The 22392-nt window shown below is 35.9% G+C and overlaps 1 protein-coding gene across 1 annotated transcript in view; it reads left to right on the top strand.

The window, feature by feature from the left end:
* TM9SF3 (transmembrane 9 superfamily member 3) overlaps window positions 1-22392 on the top strand; it is a 68942-nt gene that overhangs the window by 33112 nt on the left and 13438 nt on the right. Inside the window, exons 7-10 of the mRNA XM_039230183.1 lie at window positions 907-1073; window positions 5212-5306; window positions 8760-8890; window positions 20956-21095. Of these exons, the coding sequence (XP_039086114.1) occupies window positions 907-1073; window positions 5212-5306; window positions 8760-8890; window positions 20956-21095 (533 nt within the window). The remainder of the gene's footprint in view (window positions 1-906; window positions 1074-5211; window positions 5307-8759; window positions 8891-20955; window positions 21096-22392) is intronic.

The raw sequence follows: 22392 nt of genomic DNA, 5'->3' as shown, positions 1-22392 counted from the left end.
CCTGCATTGTTAGGGCATCTAAGTACTGGTTCAGTCTTTTTTTTCTCTTTTGTTCTCCACCTGGCCCCTCATTATGTATGAGCCACAGGCATGATATAAATGGCAAGAATAAGAATGTTCAGGGGCACCTGGGTGGCTCAGTCGGTTAAGTGTCTGACTTCGGCTCAGGTCACGTTCTCACAGTTCGTGGGTTCGAGCCCCACATCAGGCTCTGTGCTGACAGCTAGCTCCGAGCCTGGAGCCTGCTTCAGATTCTATAACTCCCTCTCTCTCTCTGACCCTGTCCTGCTCACGCTGTCTCTCTCTCTCTCAGAAAAAAATAATGTTCAGAGAGCTGGTGTGCTTTTCACCCATTTTGACCATTTGTATTTACTCCTAGACCTTTTCTTTTTCCATTCTTTGATATTCTTTGAACGCAACCAGGAGCCACCTTCCTGAGCCTCAGTAAATGCCATAATATTTTAACATTATAAGTTCTTAAGGCAGTAATTATTTTACTTTTAAAAATTTGTTTATTTTGAAAGAGAGAGAGAGACAGAGAGAGCGCCAGTGGGAGTGGGGCAGAGAGAGAAGGAGAGAGAGAATCCCAAGCAGGCTTTGTGCTCAATCTCATGACCTGAGCTGAAATCCAGAAGCAGATGCTTAACTGACTGAGCTGCCAGGCTCCCTGGCAGTGATTATTTTAAGTTTGAAATGTCTTTTCCCGATATTTTGAACCTCTTTATTATTTATTTATTTATTTTTTTACACAAATAGTTTATTGTCAAGTTGGTTTAAACCTCTTTAAATAGCTGTAAGTTTGGAAGGAGGGAACTTAAAACTGGAATTGTAATTTTTCACTTACTTTATGTATTTTAATTTTATTCCAAATGGTTTTCTTTTCTCTCCACATATGTATGTATATAGGATAGAGACCTAGGAGATGAGTATGGATGGAAGCAGGTGCATGGAGATGTATTTAGACCATCAAGTCACCCACTGATATTTTCCTCTCTCATTGGTTCTGGATGTCAGATATTTGCTGTGTCTCTTATTGTTATTATTGTTGCAATGATAGAAGATTTATATACAGAGTAAGTATATGTGTTTAATTTTATTTTTTTGTTCTTGAATAGTGTTAATCATTGGAACATTGTAAGTCAGTCATAATTAAATATTTGCATATTTCAATTGTCTCAGAATTTAATATAGCATAAATGTTTTTGTTGCAGATAAATAATGAACAATTATATTCAGTTATAAGTATGTTTTCTGTTATGTGCTAAGACATACTAGCCATACTGAACATTTTTGGTGGTTATAAAGGTTATGTTCCATTTAGAGGTATGTGCAGACTCACTTATGAGCCAGTGGTATTTGATGAAATGAATAGGCTTTTTTTTTTTTGAAAGCTGAAGATCCAGTTAGATCTTTGTAAAAAGCACAAGAATTTTATAGTTTCTGAATTAGTACTTCATATTTACCTTCCATACTGGGAGACTGTCTACAGAACAGAAGAAAAATAATAAATAATGTTTAGTAAATATTTAATGTATATTAAATTTATTAATTTTAAGATTTAACTATTAATAATAAATAATAAAAAGAGTAGTGGAAAAGGCACATGAGGTTGGAAAAATAATTGGATATCTTACCTTTACATGGTTTTTGGTACATTTCTTCTTTGAGGACAAAATTGGTTGTAAGAAATTTTTGATTTTATGCTTTGGATTCTGTGTCCACCTCTCTCTCTCCCCCTCCACTACTCACGCTCTGTCTCTGTCTCTCTCAAAAATAAATGAACATTGAAAAAAATTAAAAAAAGAAATTCTTGATTTGAGGTCTTTGAATTATTAGAAAAAATTATACATTCATAAAGATCTCACATCCCTGTTGAGTGATTCTATAACCTATGCTCAGAGAGCCATGAACTCAATGAAGCAGACACACTTTGAGCCTGGAGAGTAGGGATTATAAATTCAGGCACTTCGACATTGTCCCGTGAAGTTCTGTATCAGAATGGCACTTTTTTCCAGTTCAATCTCATACCTCTATTTCAGTTCATAATGCATTCTTTCTTACATATGCCTGGCATTTGGTGGACAAACAATAAATTGTTGCTGAAAGAATGGCTCTTTAGTTTTAGGTTAAATATTTAATGATACTAAATTACTGTTCCTTCCTCTAGACCATAAGCTCTGTGTAGTTTCTGTTACATTTCTTTAATATATAACCTTTGCAGTTGTTTACCATATAAGCTTTAAAATAATTGTTCAAAACCTAAACTTAAGTGTTCTGACTGGGAGTTCATATTTTAGGATACAGTATATTTCAGGTGAACTAAATCCCAAATACAAGAGAAGCATTTCACATGTGCCAAGAAGCCATGCTTTATGTTAAATACTGGATTAAATTCATCCTTACTGACTGAATTGACACTGCACAGTCATAGTCTTGAGTGGGTAACCTCTCCTAGAATTCAGGTTTTTGCATTGTTCCTTCTCAGACATCAGTGTTACAATTTTGGCAATTCATTTTTTAATTCAGAAGCTCTTTTGTTTATAGACCCTCAACTTCAGAAATAAGAAATTTTCTAATAAATGGTATTAGCAGGCAAGTCATGCATTGTTATTTTAGTCTGATATTATTAATGTTTTTCCTGTATTGTGCTTATTTGAAGTGAATGTACTTCATTATATGATTCGTATACAGTGTTATTTTGATATCAAAGTGACTAATATTATTGTTGTTCCATTAGGTGCTTCATTCATACTACCTCTTTAAATTTTCACACCCATCCTTTGAAGGGGCTATTCTCTCCATTCTACAGATGAGAAAAGTAAAGTTCAGAGAGGTTAAGTAATATGACTGAGATCATATGATTGTTAGTAGGGGTGTTAGTAAGCTGGGATTTGAACCTAGACACCCTTACACCACAATTTGTCTCTTAATTTGCTAGGCTATGGAAATATAATAGAGATTATAAAAGCACAAAGTAGTGGGAAAATGAGAAGCCTTGCACATGAAATTGGTAAGAATCACTTCAGAGTAGGAGTGATTCTAAAAGATGACAGGCAGATAATATAACGTGAAAATTATTTGTGTTGGTGATGACCACAGCAATCAGAGAAGAAGGACTATTTAGGTAGCTAGAGGATCAGTATCAGTGTGGATGCCTATGAGTGTGCCAGTAACTCCTGAGAAGGTATAGTGTTTGAGAAGCTGTGGGAAAGTCTGGAAAAATACTGAGCTCTGTAACTTTGGGTGTAGAATGGTGAGTTGGCAAGTGTAAAACAGCTCCTTAGATGTTACCTCGCTCCAGTCTTGGAGAGATGAACAAAGAGGACAGTTCTCTGCCTCAGCATATTTTACAGCGTAGATGAAAATGACGTATTTTGGGTGGAAAATGCCCATAGGATATTTATGAAGGGAGAGATGAAGGGTCTGTCTGACTTTTAAAAGCATGACTGATACTTAACACTTCATTTAGTGCAGTGTCTCTGGGGATTACAAGCTTAAATCCCTGGGAAGCATTTTGGACTCTCAGTCATATGAGCAGTCCTTCTTTCTGAACCCTATCTGGCTGAAGAACTTCTGACTGGTAATAGACTGGTCTAGACTAAACCAGCCTTTCAGTTTTCAGCATTGTTAGGCCTTTGTCACCGTTCACACTCCCAGTTACAGAGAATGGGCCAGATTTTTTAGTGATAATCTGAAAGGAAAAAGTTAGTACTTAGAGCGTTTGAGTTGTTGAAAAAACAAATTTTTATTTTAAAAACTTTGAGATCCATGTCTGTTCACTTTTTTTTAAAGAAAGCTCTGCAGCCAACGTGGGGCTTGAACTCATGACCTTGAGATCCAGAGTTGTGCGCCAGCCAAGTGTCGAGAGACCCATGGTCTTTTAATCGTGGGAATGACATATTCTTATATTACTACCACATTTGTATCTAGTTATATAGTGATGGAAATTGAATAATGTTTTAACTGTTATGCATCCACTTTAAGAAATTCAGCATAGGTGTTTGGGCAGAGGAGCACTACATATTTCAAGACTGTATGATCCCTTTCTGTTCTATATAGGAGGACAGCAAAATATAATAATTACTACTGAGAAGGTGGTTAATTTATGGAAATTGTATATCATCCCAGTACACACATTCGTGTGGTATTCTTGTAAATTCTCTTTTAAAGAGTATTTAGCTCAATATTCTTTAGCTCAATATCAACAACAGACCTCATTTTACCTTCCTAGTTATGCTAAGTTTCAAAAATAGCCTTTATTGTTAGTAGTTCAAGTACATTTTTTTTTAAGCTTATTTAGTTTGATAGAGAGGAAGTGAGTCTGTGCATGTGCACATGCACATGTGTGAGTAGGGGAGAAGCAGAGAGACTCCCAAGCAAGCTCTGCACGGTATGCGCAGCCCAGTACGGGGCTCGATCTCATGAACCCATGAGATCGTGATCTGGGCCAAAGTCAAGAGTCAGACACATATCCGCCTGAGCCACCCAGTTGCCCTGTGCATATTTCTATGTTATGACAAATGATACTGTTGTTTATCATTTTAATATTTCTCTCTGCAGTTACGCATTTAAAATGTTTTGTTCAATTTTATTCAACAGGAGGATTGGTCCGAATTTCTTAGATATCATTAGTGGAAGAAGAGCTTAGAGATTGATGATCTGACTTAATGTTGATTGTAGACCTATGGATTTAAAAAAAATAATTTTTAATACTGTAGGGAAAACTAAATAGGAAAAGTCTCAGTGTTATACCATTTAAAGCAATAGCACTAGTATAGATTACATTACTTCCATTTTGTTTCTGTCAGTGGGCAAAGATCTTAAGCAATTAAATCAATTTATAAAGAGGAATATTCCAATTATTTTTCTTAGCAGATGAATATCCTTATCCGTATGATGTGATTGGTTCACAGGGTTCCAAAACAATTTCAGTTCCAGCTTCTAACATTTTTGCCAAAGGAATGTGAAATATTTGTTTAGAATATATTATGAAATTTAATTGCAGATTAAAAAAATTAGTATCAGCCTGTGCAGTTTTAACTAGGAATTCATTCACTAAGCAATCTTGAGGTCCTTTGCAGTCCAGGATGATAGTTTTGTATTCCTGTTAAATTTATCTTTGAAATTAAACTAATGTTAATGTGATAAACTCTGATATTTCCTTTAAATTGTTGGTTTTAAATTATCACATATGTTATTTTGCCTTCTCAGGAGGGGATCAATGCTCAGTACAGCCATATTTGTCTATGCTGCTACATCTCCAGTGAATGGTTATTTTGGAGGAAGTTTATATGCCAGACAAGGAGGTAACTTATATGTTATCGCTTCATATTTTTAATTATAGATTCTAATATTTTACTGTGAAGTATTTGGAATTTAAAATGGATAGTACAGCCATTGTAAAACATATTGTTATCCCATTTCACATGATGTCTACCAAACCTGTTATGTGGTCTACTTTGCTTTTATGGAATCCTTGCATTTTATTTCTGAAAATTATGAATAATTCATAGATTATGTCCATTGTTTACTGTGAACTTAGCACTGAGGAACGTGTAGGAGAGAATATATTTAAGTTATTGATATTATTTTGCTTTGAAGTTCTTACTCCCTAAATGCTCCACGAGAGGCCTCCACATAGAGTATATAGTGTTACAGCTGAATATAAAGGCATGTTTTAATGGCTTTTGGATGAAGTATCTGAACTGGAAGGAGAATAGGGGAGAGCTATTTATTTCTATTGACTCTGAAATATTTATAAAGGACCCTACACAAAAATTTTTGTTACCCTTTGTCTAAATCTTTTGCTAAGATCACCACTTCGTCTTAAATACTCCCTCGCTTCTTTACTATTGTGACCTGGCAATGATGGGAGATTCGGGGATGATACAAAGGTACTGCTCCATGGTGTTTTCTTTCTGTGATGGCATTTAAGGGTTTTCACATTTTTTTTTTCCCCTGTAATTGGGGCCAGAAAAGTACTGAAAGTAGATTTGTATATTTCAGTTTATAACTGAAAAGTTGTTGAAAGACCTTAAAATTATATTCCTGAGGGTAGAGACTTTCTCATGTGATTTTCCCGCTCATCCTAAATAATGTCAGCATTAAAGGATCCTAACTTTTAGTTGTCTAGTCTTGCAGGTTATTGACATTCTGAGCATATATAGGATCATTTAAACTACCTCCAGTATATCTTGGTTTACCATTGCTTTTTTTATTGGCCCTACTAGATTTAATGTGACTTGTACCTTCAGTATAAACAATTCTTTGGATTGCCTGAGGGAGTATCATTCTGGATTCCTAATTATTTTAATTAGCTGTTCAAAGTCTTGTATACCTTTAGATATGTGAAACAAGTCTTATCATAACAGGACTACCATCCTAAGGAAATAAGGACACCTAAGTCAACTAGTGCTTTGCATTTGACCTGAAAACTAGTTAGGCTAAGAAGTTTACATTTTATGACCTCCAGAAAAGTCTCCACAGCAGAAGCAGTATTTAAAACAGGAAATTTACTCAGTTTTGGACAGAAATTTGCTTTTAGTTTGATTGCAAGTTAAGAATACCCAGCTAACCTTTATTACATTAACTTTTGAAAGCAGAGTTCAGACTCAAGCCTAGGAGTATCCGATCTTACCAAGTATAATCTAAAGGTTATTTTCTGATTGACAGTACATTGAGGGGATCTGATCGTGTACTGATAATTTTGTCCCAGCGATCCCTGAAAGCCAGGTTAGTGTAAGAAGTCAACCCAGAGAGTTAAGAATTTTTCAGACTTACCTCATTGCACCACAGCGAAGGTCTGCCTACTGTCCTCAGTGTACTGGATAATCCTCCAGACACAGTTTGAAACTAGGGATAGCCTGGAACTTAACCAGAATCTCCAAGGGTACGGGGACCAGCAGGAATCACAGTGTAGATTCCTGGGCTATGACTGGACCCAGTGGAATGTGTGTGGGATTCTTTTTGACTACTGGAGGGAAAGGGAGTAAGAATTAAATATAGAATTTATTAATACATGTCTGAATCTGAGCAGGTAATGAAAAGTATAGGAAAAGATAGTGCTAAGAAAGAGTTAGAATTAAATAATACTTTAATTAATGGCCACCCTTTCTGTGTTGTTAAAATGCTGAATGCTGAGTCTTAGTGTGGAAAGGAGAGGCTCTTAAAACTTACCTGAGAAAGAAAAAATATAGAGTGTATAGAAGCAAAAGTTCAGAATCAAGGAGTTTTTCTAGAAGACTGTCAAGATTTGGATAGTAATTCTACGAGACGAATGTTTTAAAGAGCTTTACGTAAAAGAAAACAGAAATTAGGGTATTGCTTATTTTGCTTATAGCACTTTCCTTTTTTTTTTTTTTAAGGTTTTTATTTATTTATTTTGAGAGAGAGGGAGAAAGAGAGAGAACATGAATGGAGGAGAGGCAGAGAGAGAGGGAGAGAGACCATCCCAAGCAGGCTCTGCACCATCAGCATGGAGCCCAATGTGGGGCTTGAATTCACGAACTGCGAGATCATGACCTGAGCCGAAGTCCAGTGCTTAACTGACTGAGCCACCCAGGCGCCCCACTTACACACTTTCCGTTTGGGTCCTGATTGCTTCTCGTTGTGGGGTTGAACTATAATTCGATCCAGTATGAAATCTTTGTGTTTTGTTCCTAAGCAGTGTGCGGGTGCTTTCTTGGCAACGCACTTGCTGGTATACTCTGCTGTATTCAAGAGATCGCTCCTTGTTCTCCTGATCAGTATGAACGTGCTTTAAGATTTTTGATTACATAGTTTAAACATTCCTTTCCTTGACTATTTAAATACCTGATGCTCATTGTATAGAATTTTGGCAATACAAAGAGGTACAAAGAAATAGTGAAACTTAAAGTCTGTAGTTCTAATTGCTGAGAAAGAGCTTATGAAACACACTCTGTTTTCCCTTTTGAAACAAATTTAAATATATGTTTATAATTATGACTACACCTAAAAGTAAATTTGGGGTAAATTTAACTTAACCTAGGGGTAACTTAATTTGGGGTAACTTAAACTAGGGATTTTTAAAGTTTTTTTTTTTTTTTTAAGCAGTGTAAACCTGTTTTCAAATGAAAGCTTACATGAAACTCCAATGTGTAAAACTGTTGAAAATGGACTTGTTTGGTTAAAGTGGGGCTTGGGGCTCTTTTTTCACCAGTTTTGTGGGCACCTCCAAGAAGCTCCTGAACTCCAAGTAATAGTTTGAAGACACCTATGGAGGCCAACTTATAGCCCAGAAAGGTTGAGCGACTTACCAAAATCCACTGCATTTCAGCGGCAATATCATGACAGAAAATTGAGATATTTTACTCTTTTCTAGGACACCCACTTTAAAAGCTGTTTCCATTAGACATACTTGAATAGCTGTTGTCCTGAAACAATTATTAGAGTGTCAGATTTTACGATCTTTTTTAAAAAAAATTATTAATGTTTTTATTTATTTCTGAGAGAGAGAGAGGGAGATACAGAATCTGAAACAGGCTTCTGGCTCTGAGATAGCTGTCAGCACAGAGCTGTCAGCACAGAGCGGGGCTCAAACCCATGAACTGTGAGATCATGACCTGCGGCAAAGTCAGACACTTAACTGACTGAGCCACCCAGGCACCCTGGGATTTTAAGATCTTTACATGAGAATTTTAAGTAAATATTTTGGTACTAAATAAACCATAATTTGGCACTTTATGAACATGAAAATATCCCCCTCACCTCTCATTTTCATTATTTCCTTTCTCTTTCAGGAAGGAGATGGATAAAGCAGATGTTTATTGGGGCATTTCTTATCCCAGCTATGGTGTGTGGCACTGCCTTCTTCATCAATTTTATAGCCATTTATTACCATGCTTCAAGAGCCATTCCTTTTGGAACAATGGTAAGTTGCTTGAGTCTTACTTTCAAACTGGAAGAGTATAAGCATTCTAATATGAGGCCTGCTGTCTCTCTGAAGTACCTCTTAGTAAGAAGAGTTTTGGCATTTACAGCCAGTCCCTGCCCAGTCCCAGAAAGTTAGGTGAAGTAAAGTTTTTCTTGATTCTGTGAACCAATAAAGTGAAAGCCCGACTTTTAAGTATGACCAGAGAATATTATACTTTTTATCAGAGATGGGAGAAACTAGTGAACATATTATAGAGGAAGAATAATGACATACTAAAAAATGAGGGTGTTTTAAGGTGATAGGTGGGTGCACTGGTAGTGGTAGGAAGTGAAGCTTCTCTATAACACATTTTCTTTTTCAGTATACACTGAAAACATTGATATTATATGTTGCTACAGACATTAAAATCCTGTCTCATATCTTATTTATAATACAGACTTTGAAATATTTTGGATATTTTAAACTACATTAAAACTAAAACACAGATATATACCAGTGCTTTACAGAGGTAACCCACAGGCTCCAAATTTTTCTTGTTGTTACCTTTTTTTTAATGTTAGTTTTGAGAGAGAGACAAAGTGCGAGCAGGGAAGAGGCAGAGAGAAAGGGAGACACAGAATCTGAAGCAGGCTCCAGCCTCTGAGCTGTCTGCACAGAGCCCGATGCGGGGCTCAAACCCATGAGCTGTGAGATCATGACCTGAGCCAAAGTCAGACGCTTAACTGATTGAGTCACCCAGGTGCCCCTTGTTGTTACCTTTTTACTAGAAACAGAATTTTAGGCTTGGAGTAGACTTTAGTTTTAATGTACGCTTGTACAAATGTGCACGCTCTTGTACACGTGTCTGCAAGGTGTGCCACGGGTACTGCTTTTTAGAGAGGCTGTGTAACTTGGTCAAGGTCATACAGTCAGCGGCAGAACTGTAACTGGACCCATATCTCTTTCTGAATTTTGATCTTACTTTGGTTTTCTTTCAGTTATATGGGAGTTATTAAATGGGTTTCATAATATGGATTTTATAATATGGGTTTTTCAGAGATCCTGCATTATACATTTTTGCTCAATATTTGATACTTTTTATTTGGGGATATTTTTGAAAACTGCTTCAAAATTGGAGTTTTTGTTTGCTCTTTTACAAGCCAAAGTGACTGATAATAGGATAGGGTAAAATAATTAATTACATTCAGAATTGGAAAATAATTTGCTTCATAATAGTTTCAGGCCATCAGAAAGTATCTACAGGGACTCCAGTACTTCTTAAAGATCATCTGCTGAATTAATTATTTTCATAGTGCTTTAAAAGTTAAAATTCAGATTCCGCTATAATTTTCCTCATAAAGCTTTGAATTGATGTGGTGAAAATTATATTTTAAAGTTGCTTTGTTTCACTAAAATTGTAAATTTTACCTCTTGTAAATAGGGTTTTAAATTTTCAATGTAATTTGCCTTTAGATAATAATTACTGATTATTAGAATATAGTTTCAAACTCTGTACTGAACCAGAGCTGGTTTATAAAATTGATCTTCGGTGCTTGAAAGACTGGCTGTTGATGCTTAGCAGACACCTACACAATCATGTTCTTAATTTGTATTCGAATTTGGAATGAAGGAATGCTGGATGAAGGACATTCCATTGCCCTCAAGTTTTAATCAGATATGTAGTCTAACATTTTTTTTCTCCTTTAGAAAGTATCAAAATTTGTTTAGAAAATGAAATTTAAGAACTTGAGGTATATCTTTGACCTAGCCATCTATTCAGTATTTTAACTAATGAAATTTGTATTTAGTTATTTGACTTGCTGATATTATGAAGGAAGTGGTTATATAGTCTTATAATCTCTGTGTTCTCAACCCTAGGTACATATTAGAATCCTTGGGATTTTAAATAATTTCAGTGCTCATGGCTTCACCTTAAGCCAGTTTAGTCTGTTTTGCTTTAAATCCAGTCACTAACATTTACCTGATTCTAGTTTCCAACATCTGGAGATGGACCTCTCAACTAAAAGGCTCCCAAGGCATATGTTTCTGAGGAGCTGTGTGCCCTTACTTAACTGGACATCCTCTTTTTGAAAATCAGAGTCTTCAGATATTCCTGTATGCTCTTCGCCTGGCTTAGCCATTTCTGTCCCCCATTCCTTTGATCTCATGGACATTGAGCCCTTTCTCAATGGTCTTGTCTCTAGTTCCCTGTTTTCTCAAATACTTCACAGTTGAGGGTTTAATCCAACCTTGGTAAAAGTGACTTCAGACTCCTTTCTGCCTGGCTTGATAGACACACCCACATAATAGGGTTTTTGCCAAGTTGGGATCTGGAATTTTGTCAGACTACTGCTATTCTCACCAGGACTAGCCCAAGATCGAAAGTGGGCAGAGTTTGTCTTCAGACCCCAACTTCTCTGCTCAGGTGTACCTAATTACCCATACACGCCATTAATCTGTGTCAGATTAAACTTGTTGAACAACCGTCAGTCTTCTTAGCTTAATAAAGATAAATGTAAGTAGAGGGTGATAATAATAATGTGAGTTAATATCTAGTGCCCTGTGTTTAAGGGATGGTACCTGAAGTGAAGTTTTTACAAGAAGACAAAAGAGAGCATTTAAATGAGATTTGGGGTGGACTGTCCAGAGGGGAACATACCTGTTCCTGAAGTTGGAGTGTTCTGGCAGAGGTGCTACCAAGAAAGGGAGAGAGTGCACTTGAAAGAATGATTTAAGTGTTGTATCCAGAGGTTTTGGTCCTGTGAGAGTCTTAGGCATGAAGTCTTCTGTGGACTATAAATCTCAGATCTTAGATTTTATGTTATTGTTGACTTTCAAAGGACAAGGTACCAGTGCAGAGTTTTAAAACTCAAAGATGCAGTATAACATAGGAACTGATAAGCTCTCTAGTCCACGTAATATTCAGCTCAGCATGCTCTGATAAATCCTTGACTTACTATACTTTGTAGTTTAGTCTCTCACTGGGTAGAATAGTTGATGAAGAAACAGAAGTCATGGGTGAGCCATGTTGTATTTGTCATCTTCAGGTCTGTTGTAGTTGGGGGTGGGGGGCGGCGGGAATCTTGAACATCATCAGAAATATACCCTAGGTTTTAGGAAATCAGATTTCATTAAGTATTTAGGGAAATGCTCTCTCATGACCCAAGTCTTGGACCATAACTGGGAAAATGGCTTAACAATTGGACACTGTCAAAAATGAAATTCATGATATGTAATCAGAAATTGCCATGGCAAAGAATGGAGGCCAAGATTAACGGACAGGTACTATTTTAGATCTCTCAAAGGTTATGAGAAGAGTACAATATACCTAAGTGTAAAGGAATAATAAAGATCTATAAAAATGAAACAAAACCAAACCCTGTTACCTAACCTAACTTTTGACAAATGCTAAGGCAAATAAGAATTTTGTAAAGATGTTTTCCTAGTATGACCACAGGCTTATTACATGGCATCAGGTGATATAACAGTCAAAGAAGAATGGCTCTAACCCATTCTTTCTCTTTTTATTTTTCATTGAATAAAATAACTTTTAAACAAGAAAAGATAAGAGGGAAATAATCCCTGATGAGGGGGAATTGAAGCCTAAGAAAGGGAAGGGCATTTCTGGTATAGGCCTATCCAGCCACCTTAGCTGTAAGTGTGCTGCCTATGTAAGTGACTTTTTAGACATAATGAGAGGTCATGTTGATAAGTGATGTTTGAATAACTATGTAAGAGAAGAGCAGCTTATAGAACTGGACATAAGCAAATTTACTTTTTCAGAAGGGAAAGGAAGAAAATGGATTCTGCCTTACAAAATGTGGTGAATTTGATGAAGCACAAGATATTAGAATGTTACTAAAATTTATTTTTTAAATCATAGAAATAATAAACATTGGGAGCTATTATGGATTTATTAACACAAAAATGCCAGAACAGCTTCATTTCCCCTTTTTGGTAGGTTTTAGTAGATGAAAAGGACAAAAGATTATAAAGTATTCATCTTGTTGGACAAGATAGTGCAATGTAGGTGTAATAGTACAGTCAGGTAGATGTGTAAATGGTTATAGAATTAAAGAATTAGGATGATATTACTAGGAATATGTCACATACTGTCTTTCAGCAGACTAGACATTGACCAGTTTAGCTAATTGTTAATGATTTGATGATTAAGTTGAAAAAGGACATGAGATTGAGGAGGAAACTAGTAATGTGAAGTGATGAAGACAGCATCTAAAAATGGTCTCACCTGACTGAAATGATGTGCCAGATTGACAGGATGAGTTATAATAAAGAGAGATACACGTGTGTTGCATTTTGTAGTTTACAAAAAGCGCTTTCACACCCCTTATCTTATCTGGTTTCCAAAAGACCCAAAGAGATAGGCAGAGCTAGTGATACGCATTATCCGTTTTACAGAGCAGAAACCCAGCACTCTTGCAGAATAACTGACTCAAATCACATTTTGCTTGTTGTGCTGCTACTAGTGGTAATGATTTGTTTGTTTATTTTCTTTCCTTCTTTTTGCCAAAAGGAATTCTAGCGTTATTCTGAGAGTGGTGAATATGGTATATGTTATGCCTTTTTGTTTGTGTGTATTTTTACAGCTGTATAGAGATACAATTAATACATGATAAATTGTATGTACTTAAAGTATACAGTTTGATAATTTTGATATGTGTATATATTTGGGAAACTATCACCACAGTCAAAAAAGGAAGGAATTTGTGAAGTTTCTCTGTGTACCTCTGTAATTCGCCCCTTTTTCCCTCCTCCTTCTTCCCTCCCTCATCAGGTAACCACCAATCTGCTCTCTGTCATCATAGATTAGTTTGCATCACCTAGAATTTTATCTAAATACAATCACATAATATGTTCTTTTTTGTCCTTTTTCACTCTGAAAATTATTTGCAGATTCATTGATGTTGCATGTATTAAAGTTGTTGCTATATATTGCTCAGTAGTATTCTATGGATATACCACAATTGTTTACCCATTTATCTAGGAATGCACACTTGAGATTATTAATTGCAATTATTAATGCATTATTTCCAGTTTGGGGCTATTATAAATCAAGCTATTATGAGTATTCACATATAAGCCTTTGTGTTGGATATATTTTCAGTTGTCTTGGACAAATAACTATAGTGGAATGACTGAGTCATAAATAGTTTAATATTTCAAGAAACTGCTAAACTGTAACATTGTATATTGATTATACTAAAAAAAAAACCCAAAAACGAAGAAGAAACCACTAAACTCTTCTACAACGGTTTTGTCATTTTACATTCCCATTAGTATAGGATGAGTTCCAGTTGCTCCACATCATCTCTAGCACTTGATATGGTCAGTCTTTCTAATTTTAGTCATTCTAGTGGACACATACTGGTGTCTTATTGTGGTTTTAATTTGCATTTCCTTAATAACCAATCACATTCAAGTTATTTTGTGTGCTTATTTGCCATCCCTATCTTTTTTTAAATGAATCTGTTGCCTGTTTTTTATAGGTTATTTGTCTTGTTGAGTGGAAGAGTTCTTTGCATATTGTCCGTACTTGTCCTTGTCTTGGTTTGGAAATAGTTGCCCCTTCTGTGGCATGTCTTTCCTTTCTTTTCATATCTTTTAATGGGACTTCTGGGTAGTTCAGTCAGTTGAGTGACTGGCTCTTGATTTCTGCTCAGGTCATGATCCCAAGATTGTGGGATCAAGCTCTGTGTCAGGCTGTGTGTGGAGTGTGGAGCCTGCTTAAGATTCTTTCTTTCTCTTTCTCTCTGCCCCTCTCCCCTGCTGGAACTCTTTCTACCAAAAAAAAAAAAAAAAAAGTGATTAAGTATAATTTATTGATTTTTTTCTTTATATATGCTTTTCTGTTCTTTTGCCAAACCAAAGACCAGTTAGCTTTTTTTCATGTTTTCTTCTAGAAATTTTATAGTTCTAGCTCTTAAATATGATCCATTTTTGGTTAACTTTGTATCTTGTATGAGTAAAGGGTCAAGGGTATTGTTTTGTTTTGCTTATGACTATTGCTCCAACAACATTTCTTGAAAAAAAATCGTATTTTCTCTACTGAATTGCCTTAGCACTTTTGTTGGTCATCAACTGACCATATAAATGTGGATTTCTGGGCTTTTTTGTTTTCTTTCATTGATTAATTTGTCATATTTTTATGCTAGTATCACACTGTCTTGATTACTCTGGCTTTAGGTAATACAGAACTTTAAGTTTTGAAATCATTTCTTTTTCACCGTTGTTTGGCATTTTTAGGTTCTTTGCATTTCCATCTAAAGTTTAGAATGAAAAACCCCTGAGATTTTGATTGGGATTGTATTGCATCTGAAGAATAATTTCAATAATTATTCAATGCAATAATTAATTGGGAAGAATTGACATCTTAACAGTATTGAGTCTTGTAATTATTGAACACAGTGTATCTCTTAACTTACTTAGTTATCTTTAATTTTTTTGTGCAGGGTTTTGTAGATTTTATTGTTTAAATTTTGTACATCTTTTATTGGATTTACCCCTAAGTATTTCATCTCTTTCATGCTACTTGTAAATTGTATTCTTAAAATTTCAGAAAAACAATTGATTTTTGCATATTGACTTTGCATCCTGCAACTTTGTTAAAGTTACTTAGTCTAATTTCTTTTTTTGTAGAGTCCTAAAGATTTTTTAGATAGATTATCATGTGGTCTGTGAATAAAGACACTTTTACTTCTACCTTTTTTTTTTTTAATTTTTTAAATGTTTTATTTATTTCTGAGAGAGAGAGAGAGAAAGAGACAGAATGAGCAGGGGAGGGTCAGAGAGAGAGGGAGACACAGAATCCGAAACAGGCTCCAGGTTCTGAGCTAGCTTGTCAGCACAGATCCCGATGTGGGGCTTGAACCCACGAACCGTGAGATCGTGACCTGAGCCAAAGTTGCACGCTTAACCGACTGAGCCACCCAGGCACCCCCTCACTTCTATCTACCTTTCTTTCTTTTTTTTTTTTTTTAACAAATAGTTTATTGTCAAATTAGTTTCCACATAATTCTATCTACCTTTCTAATCTATTTACCGTTTATTTCTTTTTCTTGCTTTGTTGCACTGGTTAGAACCGCCAGTGCAGCGTTGGACAGAAGCGGTGAGAGCAGACTTTCTTGTCTTGTTCCCCCTCCTGGAGGGAAAACATCCAGTCTTGTGCCACCAAGTAAAATGTTACCTGAATTTTTTTTGCAGATGCCCTTCATCAGGTTGATTAAATTCTCTTCTGCTTGTAGTTTGCTGAGACTTTTTTAAAAAATTATTTTGGACAGAAGTTGGATTTTGCAGCGGCTTTTTCTGTATCTTTTGAGATAATCCATGATTTTTATTTTTTAGTCTGGTAATATGGTGAATTATATTGATTTTTGAATCATAAACCAATTTTTCATTCCTTCAACAAACCTCAGTTTGGTATGATCTATTGTGTATATTGCTGGATTCCATTTGCTATGATTTGTTGTTTTTTTTTCTTTTTGCATCTACATTAATGAAAGATGTGGTCTTTAGTTTTCTTTTTTTCTGGTTTTGGTATCAGGATGATGCAAGGTTCATCAAATAAGTTTTTAACTTCAAGTCCGATGTTTCTTCTGTTAGCATACTGACATAGCTCAAAAAGCAGAGTGGAAAGTTATTTATTAGCATGTTGAGAATAATCTCATAAAATAGAAAGGCTTCTTACAAGCTTTTGTGTTTGAACTGGTGGTGGTCTGATTATTAGTTCCTATTGTTGAAATGCTTATAGACATACAGGCATAACATGTAAGAGGTAGAAAGGAGTGATAAAAATTGTCTAGTCTGAGCATGTGTTGAAGAAATGCATAAACATAATGACTGATAAGACAGTGTATTACCTTAGAATCACCTTACCTAAAAGCAATTACTGTCTATCACTGTAAATAAAATTTATATTCTTTAGCAATCCAAAATAGCCCATCTCATGATGCATTTTCCCTCTCTATTCATTCCATTCACAACACGGATTTCGTAAAAGGTCACTTTGGAAGCAGAACTGGAATAAGTACTAGCCACATTCTTGGTTTGTGACAGATTGAGAAGAGCTGACCAGTTGGTACACTTTGGAGTATTAAGTACTGATAGGCAGTACTTGTTTCTGACTTGCTCTTAGTGTAGATCACAGAGGCCCTCAACATGGAGTAAGTCTCCCCCACCACTTCCCCATCTGTTGTTGCTATTAGTCTGTACACAGTGGCTGGGGGGCCAGGGGAGGGCCTTGTATCTGTTTGAGCCCCAGAGCTTTCATCAGTGTGTGGACTAACGGTTTTTTAAGTCTTAACTGCTAAATTTCATTTTAAAATGAAACTGTGTGGAACTCCAATATAGAAAACAGATATCAACCTGAATCTTTCAGTATAAATAAATTTTTGCAAATTCAGTATTGTAAAATTCTACATTTAGTGATAAGCAGAATTGTGATTAATACAAATTTAATATAAAGGATATGAATAAGAGTCAATCATATCTTCTTCAGTAACCAGTTTATTTGGTTAATATCGGTCTTGAGAAAAAAATCCTGACTTCACGGATGATTTAGTTCATGTGGCTTTTTTTTTTTTTTTTTAACAGCTTGCCTTATAGTCTCAGAGTAATTCTTCAAGTAAACTCATCCAGAACTTGAACATAAAAGGAGTAGGAAATTGGTTTCACAGTTCAGTCATTAACAGTTTCTAACAGACCACTCACATTTTTTTATATGTATAAGAAAACAGACAAGAAAAGGGGAAAAATTAAATATCAAACAATTGATAATGTCTTGATGAGACTGTTATAGATTCCTTTATTGATTATTCTTGTTATGCTTTGAATGAGCACACAGGCCATATATGCTCTCATGTTGCTTGCCACTTAATTGCCTGTCACACATATGTGCTGTAGTCCATTTGCTTGTACAACTTTAATAGCAAATAGGTGCAGACCTGAATGGGATCGATGGGAGGGGAAGGAGAACAAAAGACCTGTGTAGCATTACGAACCTTCCTAATCAATGACACATTTATAGGAAATCCAAATATAGGCGCAACAGAAAAAACTATTCTCAGATTTGTATGAAAATGAGCTAATCTGGTTATGGTAGCTTCAGTGTAATAATATTTGGCACAGAACTCATTTGAATCTGTAAAATTGTTTTATCATACTTCAAGATATTTTACTTTTCTTTTTATTTTTTTTTTCAAGTTTATTTATTTTGAGAGAGTACATGAGCAAGGAAGGAGCAGCAAGGAAAGAGAGACTCCCAAGCAGGCTCTGTGCTGTGAATGCAAAGCCCTACATGGAGCTCAGTCTCTTGAACCATGAGCTCATGACCTGAGCCCAAACCAAGAGTCACTTTAGAATATTTTAAACACTGTTTTCAAAGGATATTCAAATTAAATGCTTGTGGAATTCTTGAACCTCTTCAGCAGGACCTGAGGGTTCTGTGGAATAGTTTGAAAACCACTCTCCTAGACCATGTCATTCCTCATAGGAATATTTCTTCCGCTTCTCTTCAATTCTTATTTCAAATTAGAATCCTGGGAAAATAAGAGGAAGTTACAGAAGTCTCTACTACAGTGTATCAACATTTATGAGTCTTGTATACTTAATGTTAGCAAATGAATAATTAAGAAAGCAGTCAACAGCAAAAATTGAGACTGAATTCATCCCCCAGGGGCTCCTGGGTGGCTCAGTCAGTTAAGCATCTGACTCTGGATTTCTGCCCAGGTCATGATCTCCCAGTTCGTTTGCGCTGACAGTGTGGAGCCTGCTTGGGATTTTCTGTCTCCTCTCTGCCCTTCCCCCGCTCAAAATAAATAAACCAAAAAAAATTCATCCTCTCAGATATGTATGAGACAGTGTATAGTTTGCAGTATTTTCTAATAATATATCTTACAAACACCTTATCTTTCATGCTTCACATATTCTTGTTATATGAGCATAAATTCATATTACTAATAGGCCTAAAATGAGATACTGATAATTTTAGTTCCTAAGCCTGATCTTTAAAATAGAATTCCAGGACTTTAACTTTCATACATTTATACAAGTTTTACCTAGAGGGAATATGATGCTACCCTTCGGCTTGTTTAAAACACACACACACAGATAGAATGATGTGTTTTGCACTCATGTTGCTTAAAGATAAACCCTTCATGTGGTAACTGTGGATTTTCTATCCCATACTTCTTCATTTCTCTGTCAGTTTCTTCACAATTTTCATTCATCTTTTCTCTCATTTTTACTTTTTATTAGAAGCATAAAATGTGTAATTGAAAGAGATCTTAGAGGCAGTTCAGTCCTCCATTTTACAGGAATTCATAATGAAGTGGTTTTAACCAGATGCTGGCTGGAAAAGAGCTTGAGTGTGAGTCCTTGAGTACCCAGATTTATATAAAGAAGAGAATCACAGAAATAATTATTTTCCTAACTTACTGCTTTGGTTCTGGAATCTCATGTGATCTTCCCTGCAACTTTGGACTTTGAACCACTGATGGGCAGAACAGTGTTCGTACCAGTTTAGTAATGGCCCATAGATAATATGTAAATAGAGATACATTTCTGTTAAGATCAACCCTAAATTATTTCGCTCAGCATAACACCCTCAAGGTCCATCCATGTTGCTACACATGGCCAGATTTCATTGTTTCTCATTGCCATGTAGTATTCCATGGTATAGATAAACCACATCTTCTTGATCCATTCATCTGTTGATGGACACTTAGGCTCTTTCCATGTTTTAGCTATTGTGGAGAGTGCTGCTATGAACATTGGGGTACATGTGCTCCTATGCCTCAGCATTTCTGTATCCCTTGGGTAAATTCCTAGCAGTGCTATTGCTGGGTCATAAGGGAGTTCTATTGTTAGTTTCCTGAGGAACCTCCACACTGTTTTCCAGAGGGGCTGTACCAGTTTACATTGCCACCAACAGTGTAGGAGGGTGCCCGTTTCTCCACATCCTCGCCAGCATCTAGAGTTCTCTGATTTGCTCATTTTAGCCACTCTGACTGGCGTGAGGTGGTATCTCAGTGTGGTTTTGATTTGTATTTCCCTGATGAGGAGGGATGCTGAGCATCGTTTCATGTGTCTGTTGGCCATCTGGATGTCCTCTTTGGAGAAGTGTCTGTTCATGTCTTCTGCCCATTTCTTCACTGGGTTGTTTGTTTTTCGGGCGTGTAGTTAGGTGTTATGCTGAGCGAAATAAGTCAGGCAGAGAAGGACAAATATCATATGTTTGCACGTATAGGAGGATTAGGAGGAACTTGACGGAGGAACAAGGGGGAGAAGAAGGGCGGAAATGGTGGGGGAAAGGGAGAGAGGCAAACCATGAGAGACTCTTGAATGCTGACAAAAACTGAGGACTGATGGATATGGGGGGGAGGGGGGGATGGGCATGGAGGAGGGCACTTTGGGGATGAGCACTGAGTGTTATGTAGAAACTAATTTGACAATAAACTATTTGTAAAAAAAAAAAAAAAAGATTGGGAAAAATAAATAAATTAATTAATTAAACCAGCAAAAAAAAAAAAAAAAGATCAACCCTAAAGTGGTGTGAAATGCAAATGGTCATGGATGGTGTCTAAGACTGAACCAAAATGGTGGTCTTGCCACCTCCCAGCTGTGTGGGCATGGGAAGTTACCTAGCTTCTCTAAGTCTCATTTTCCTCATCTTGACATAGGGAAATAACACATAAAGCTCCTTGTGTATATTAGGAGCTCAATAAAATAAGTTGGTTATAATGACAGAAGATAAAGGATATGTTAGAAGCATGACAGCCAAAGGTGAAGTCAAGAGAGGAAAAAGGGCTGCGACAGACACCAGATGGGAGGGTGGGGAATGTGAGCAACCGAGTAGGTGGGAAACCGGTCAGCTTGTATTTTGTTCAGCTCTACTGTTTCAGTGCACATTCTTCGCCTTTCGTTTGTGTATATCTTAAACAATTTTAACCTGTATTGAACTTAAACATTTTATTTTGTGGTCAAATTGTGTTTAAAGTTTTAAGTGTCCCCTTTATTTTTATAAACGTTCTTCTGAGTAATCATACACATTTTAATTTAATTTACAGGTGGCCGTTTGTTGCATCTGTTTTTTCGTTATTCTTCCTCTAAATCTTGTTGGTACAATACTTGGCCGAAATCTGTCAGGTCAGCCCAACTTTCCTTGTCGTGTCAATGCTGTGCCTCGTCCCATACCGGAGAAAAAATGGTAAAGAGAATGCTAAATCTTATGTCATTGTTTCTCACAATATAGAAGTTCTTAAGGCTATTCTGTAGATAAAACTTTCAGGATTGGCATGCGTTTATAAGAATGACTGTCTTAAGAATTTGTCTTTTTAATTTTTTCTTTCAACCTGTATTGTTCGCAGTAGTAATCAATTGTATCCTTATTTTACTTTCTGAATATTGGTCCCATTTACAGATAAATTTAAATGCTTTGATAAGTATACTAGTGCGTAGAGGTGGGTGGGAACTAAAGCTGCAACAGTTTTATTATCGTAGTACTCAGGCTGGAATTGACCTGCTGCCTGTTTTTGTAAGTAATGTTTTGTTGGAACATACCTACGCCTGTTCATTCACAGATCTGTGACTGCTTTTACACTGTGGCATCAGAGACAGAGACCTGTCACCTGCCAAACCGGAAATATTTCCTGTCTGAAACTTCACAAGAAAAGTTTGCCAACCCTTGGCTTATCATTTCATTTTCCTTTCCAGATATTTTGTTATTCTAAATAATACACACATTTATAGCCACATTGTACCAGTTGAGAGATGAATTAGAACTAAGACCAATTATAATTTACTGACTTAACATTCTTTATCTTCTGGGATAGTATAGAATGTCAGATACATCCTGTTGTGTTTTATGCATAAAATGTGTTCTTAAGGAATCTTAGAATTCAATGATGAGTATTTCTGTTAAACAAGTGAAGAGATTTTTTAATTGCAGTAAACATAGTTTGCAGTTTATTTGACCAGTCAACTTTGAAATTATGATTCTAGATGGATTTTTAACTTGAGATAATTTGTATTTTTTCAAATTTTGGACATAAAATGGGATGTCATTAATATGTTATATTTCTAATTTTTATAATTCAAATTTGAAAAAAGATGAACTCCTGAATATTATCCCTTTAAAAATCAGTCAGTTGAATGTTTCAGGGCTGATTTATGCTATTCTCTATTCTTCATTTCCTGATTCTTACTAGCAGACAAAAGTAGGCAGTCTTACTGTATGTACATTTATCACATTCTCCTCACTTAAGAAGAGCGACACAGTAGACTCTCTTCATACATTGAAAAGCCTCTGTTTCTAGGTAGTTTACCTCATTATAGACACAATTTGTATTCAGAGACTTACACATAACACATACAGTCTTTTGTAGACTTGGGGGTATACAGACATTTATAGAAATGGAGGCTGAACAGCACAGCACCTGTAGCCTAAAGAAGGGTGATCTGGTCTTAGGATTGTCCATGTTCTCTTTTTTTGTTAGACTGAGATT

This window comes from Hyaena hyaena, unplaced genomic scaffold (assembly GCF_003009895.1).
Source record: "Hyaena hyaena isolate Hyena2069 unplaced genomic scaffold, ASM300989v1 scaffold_44, whole genome shotgun sequence".
NCBI classification, from domain to species: Eukaryota; Metazoa; Chordata; class Mammalia; order Carnivora; family Hyaenidae; genus Hyaena; species Hyaena hyaena.
This window is presented reverse-complemented; position numbering and strand designations above follow the sequence as displayed.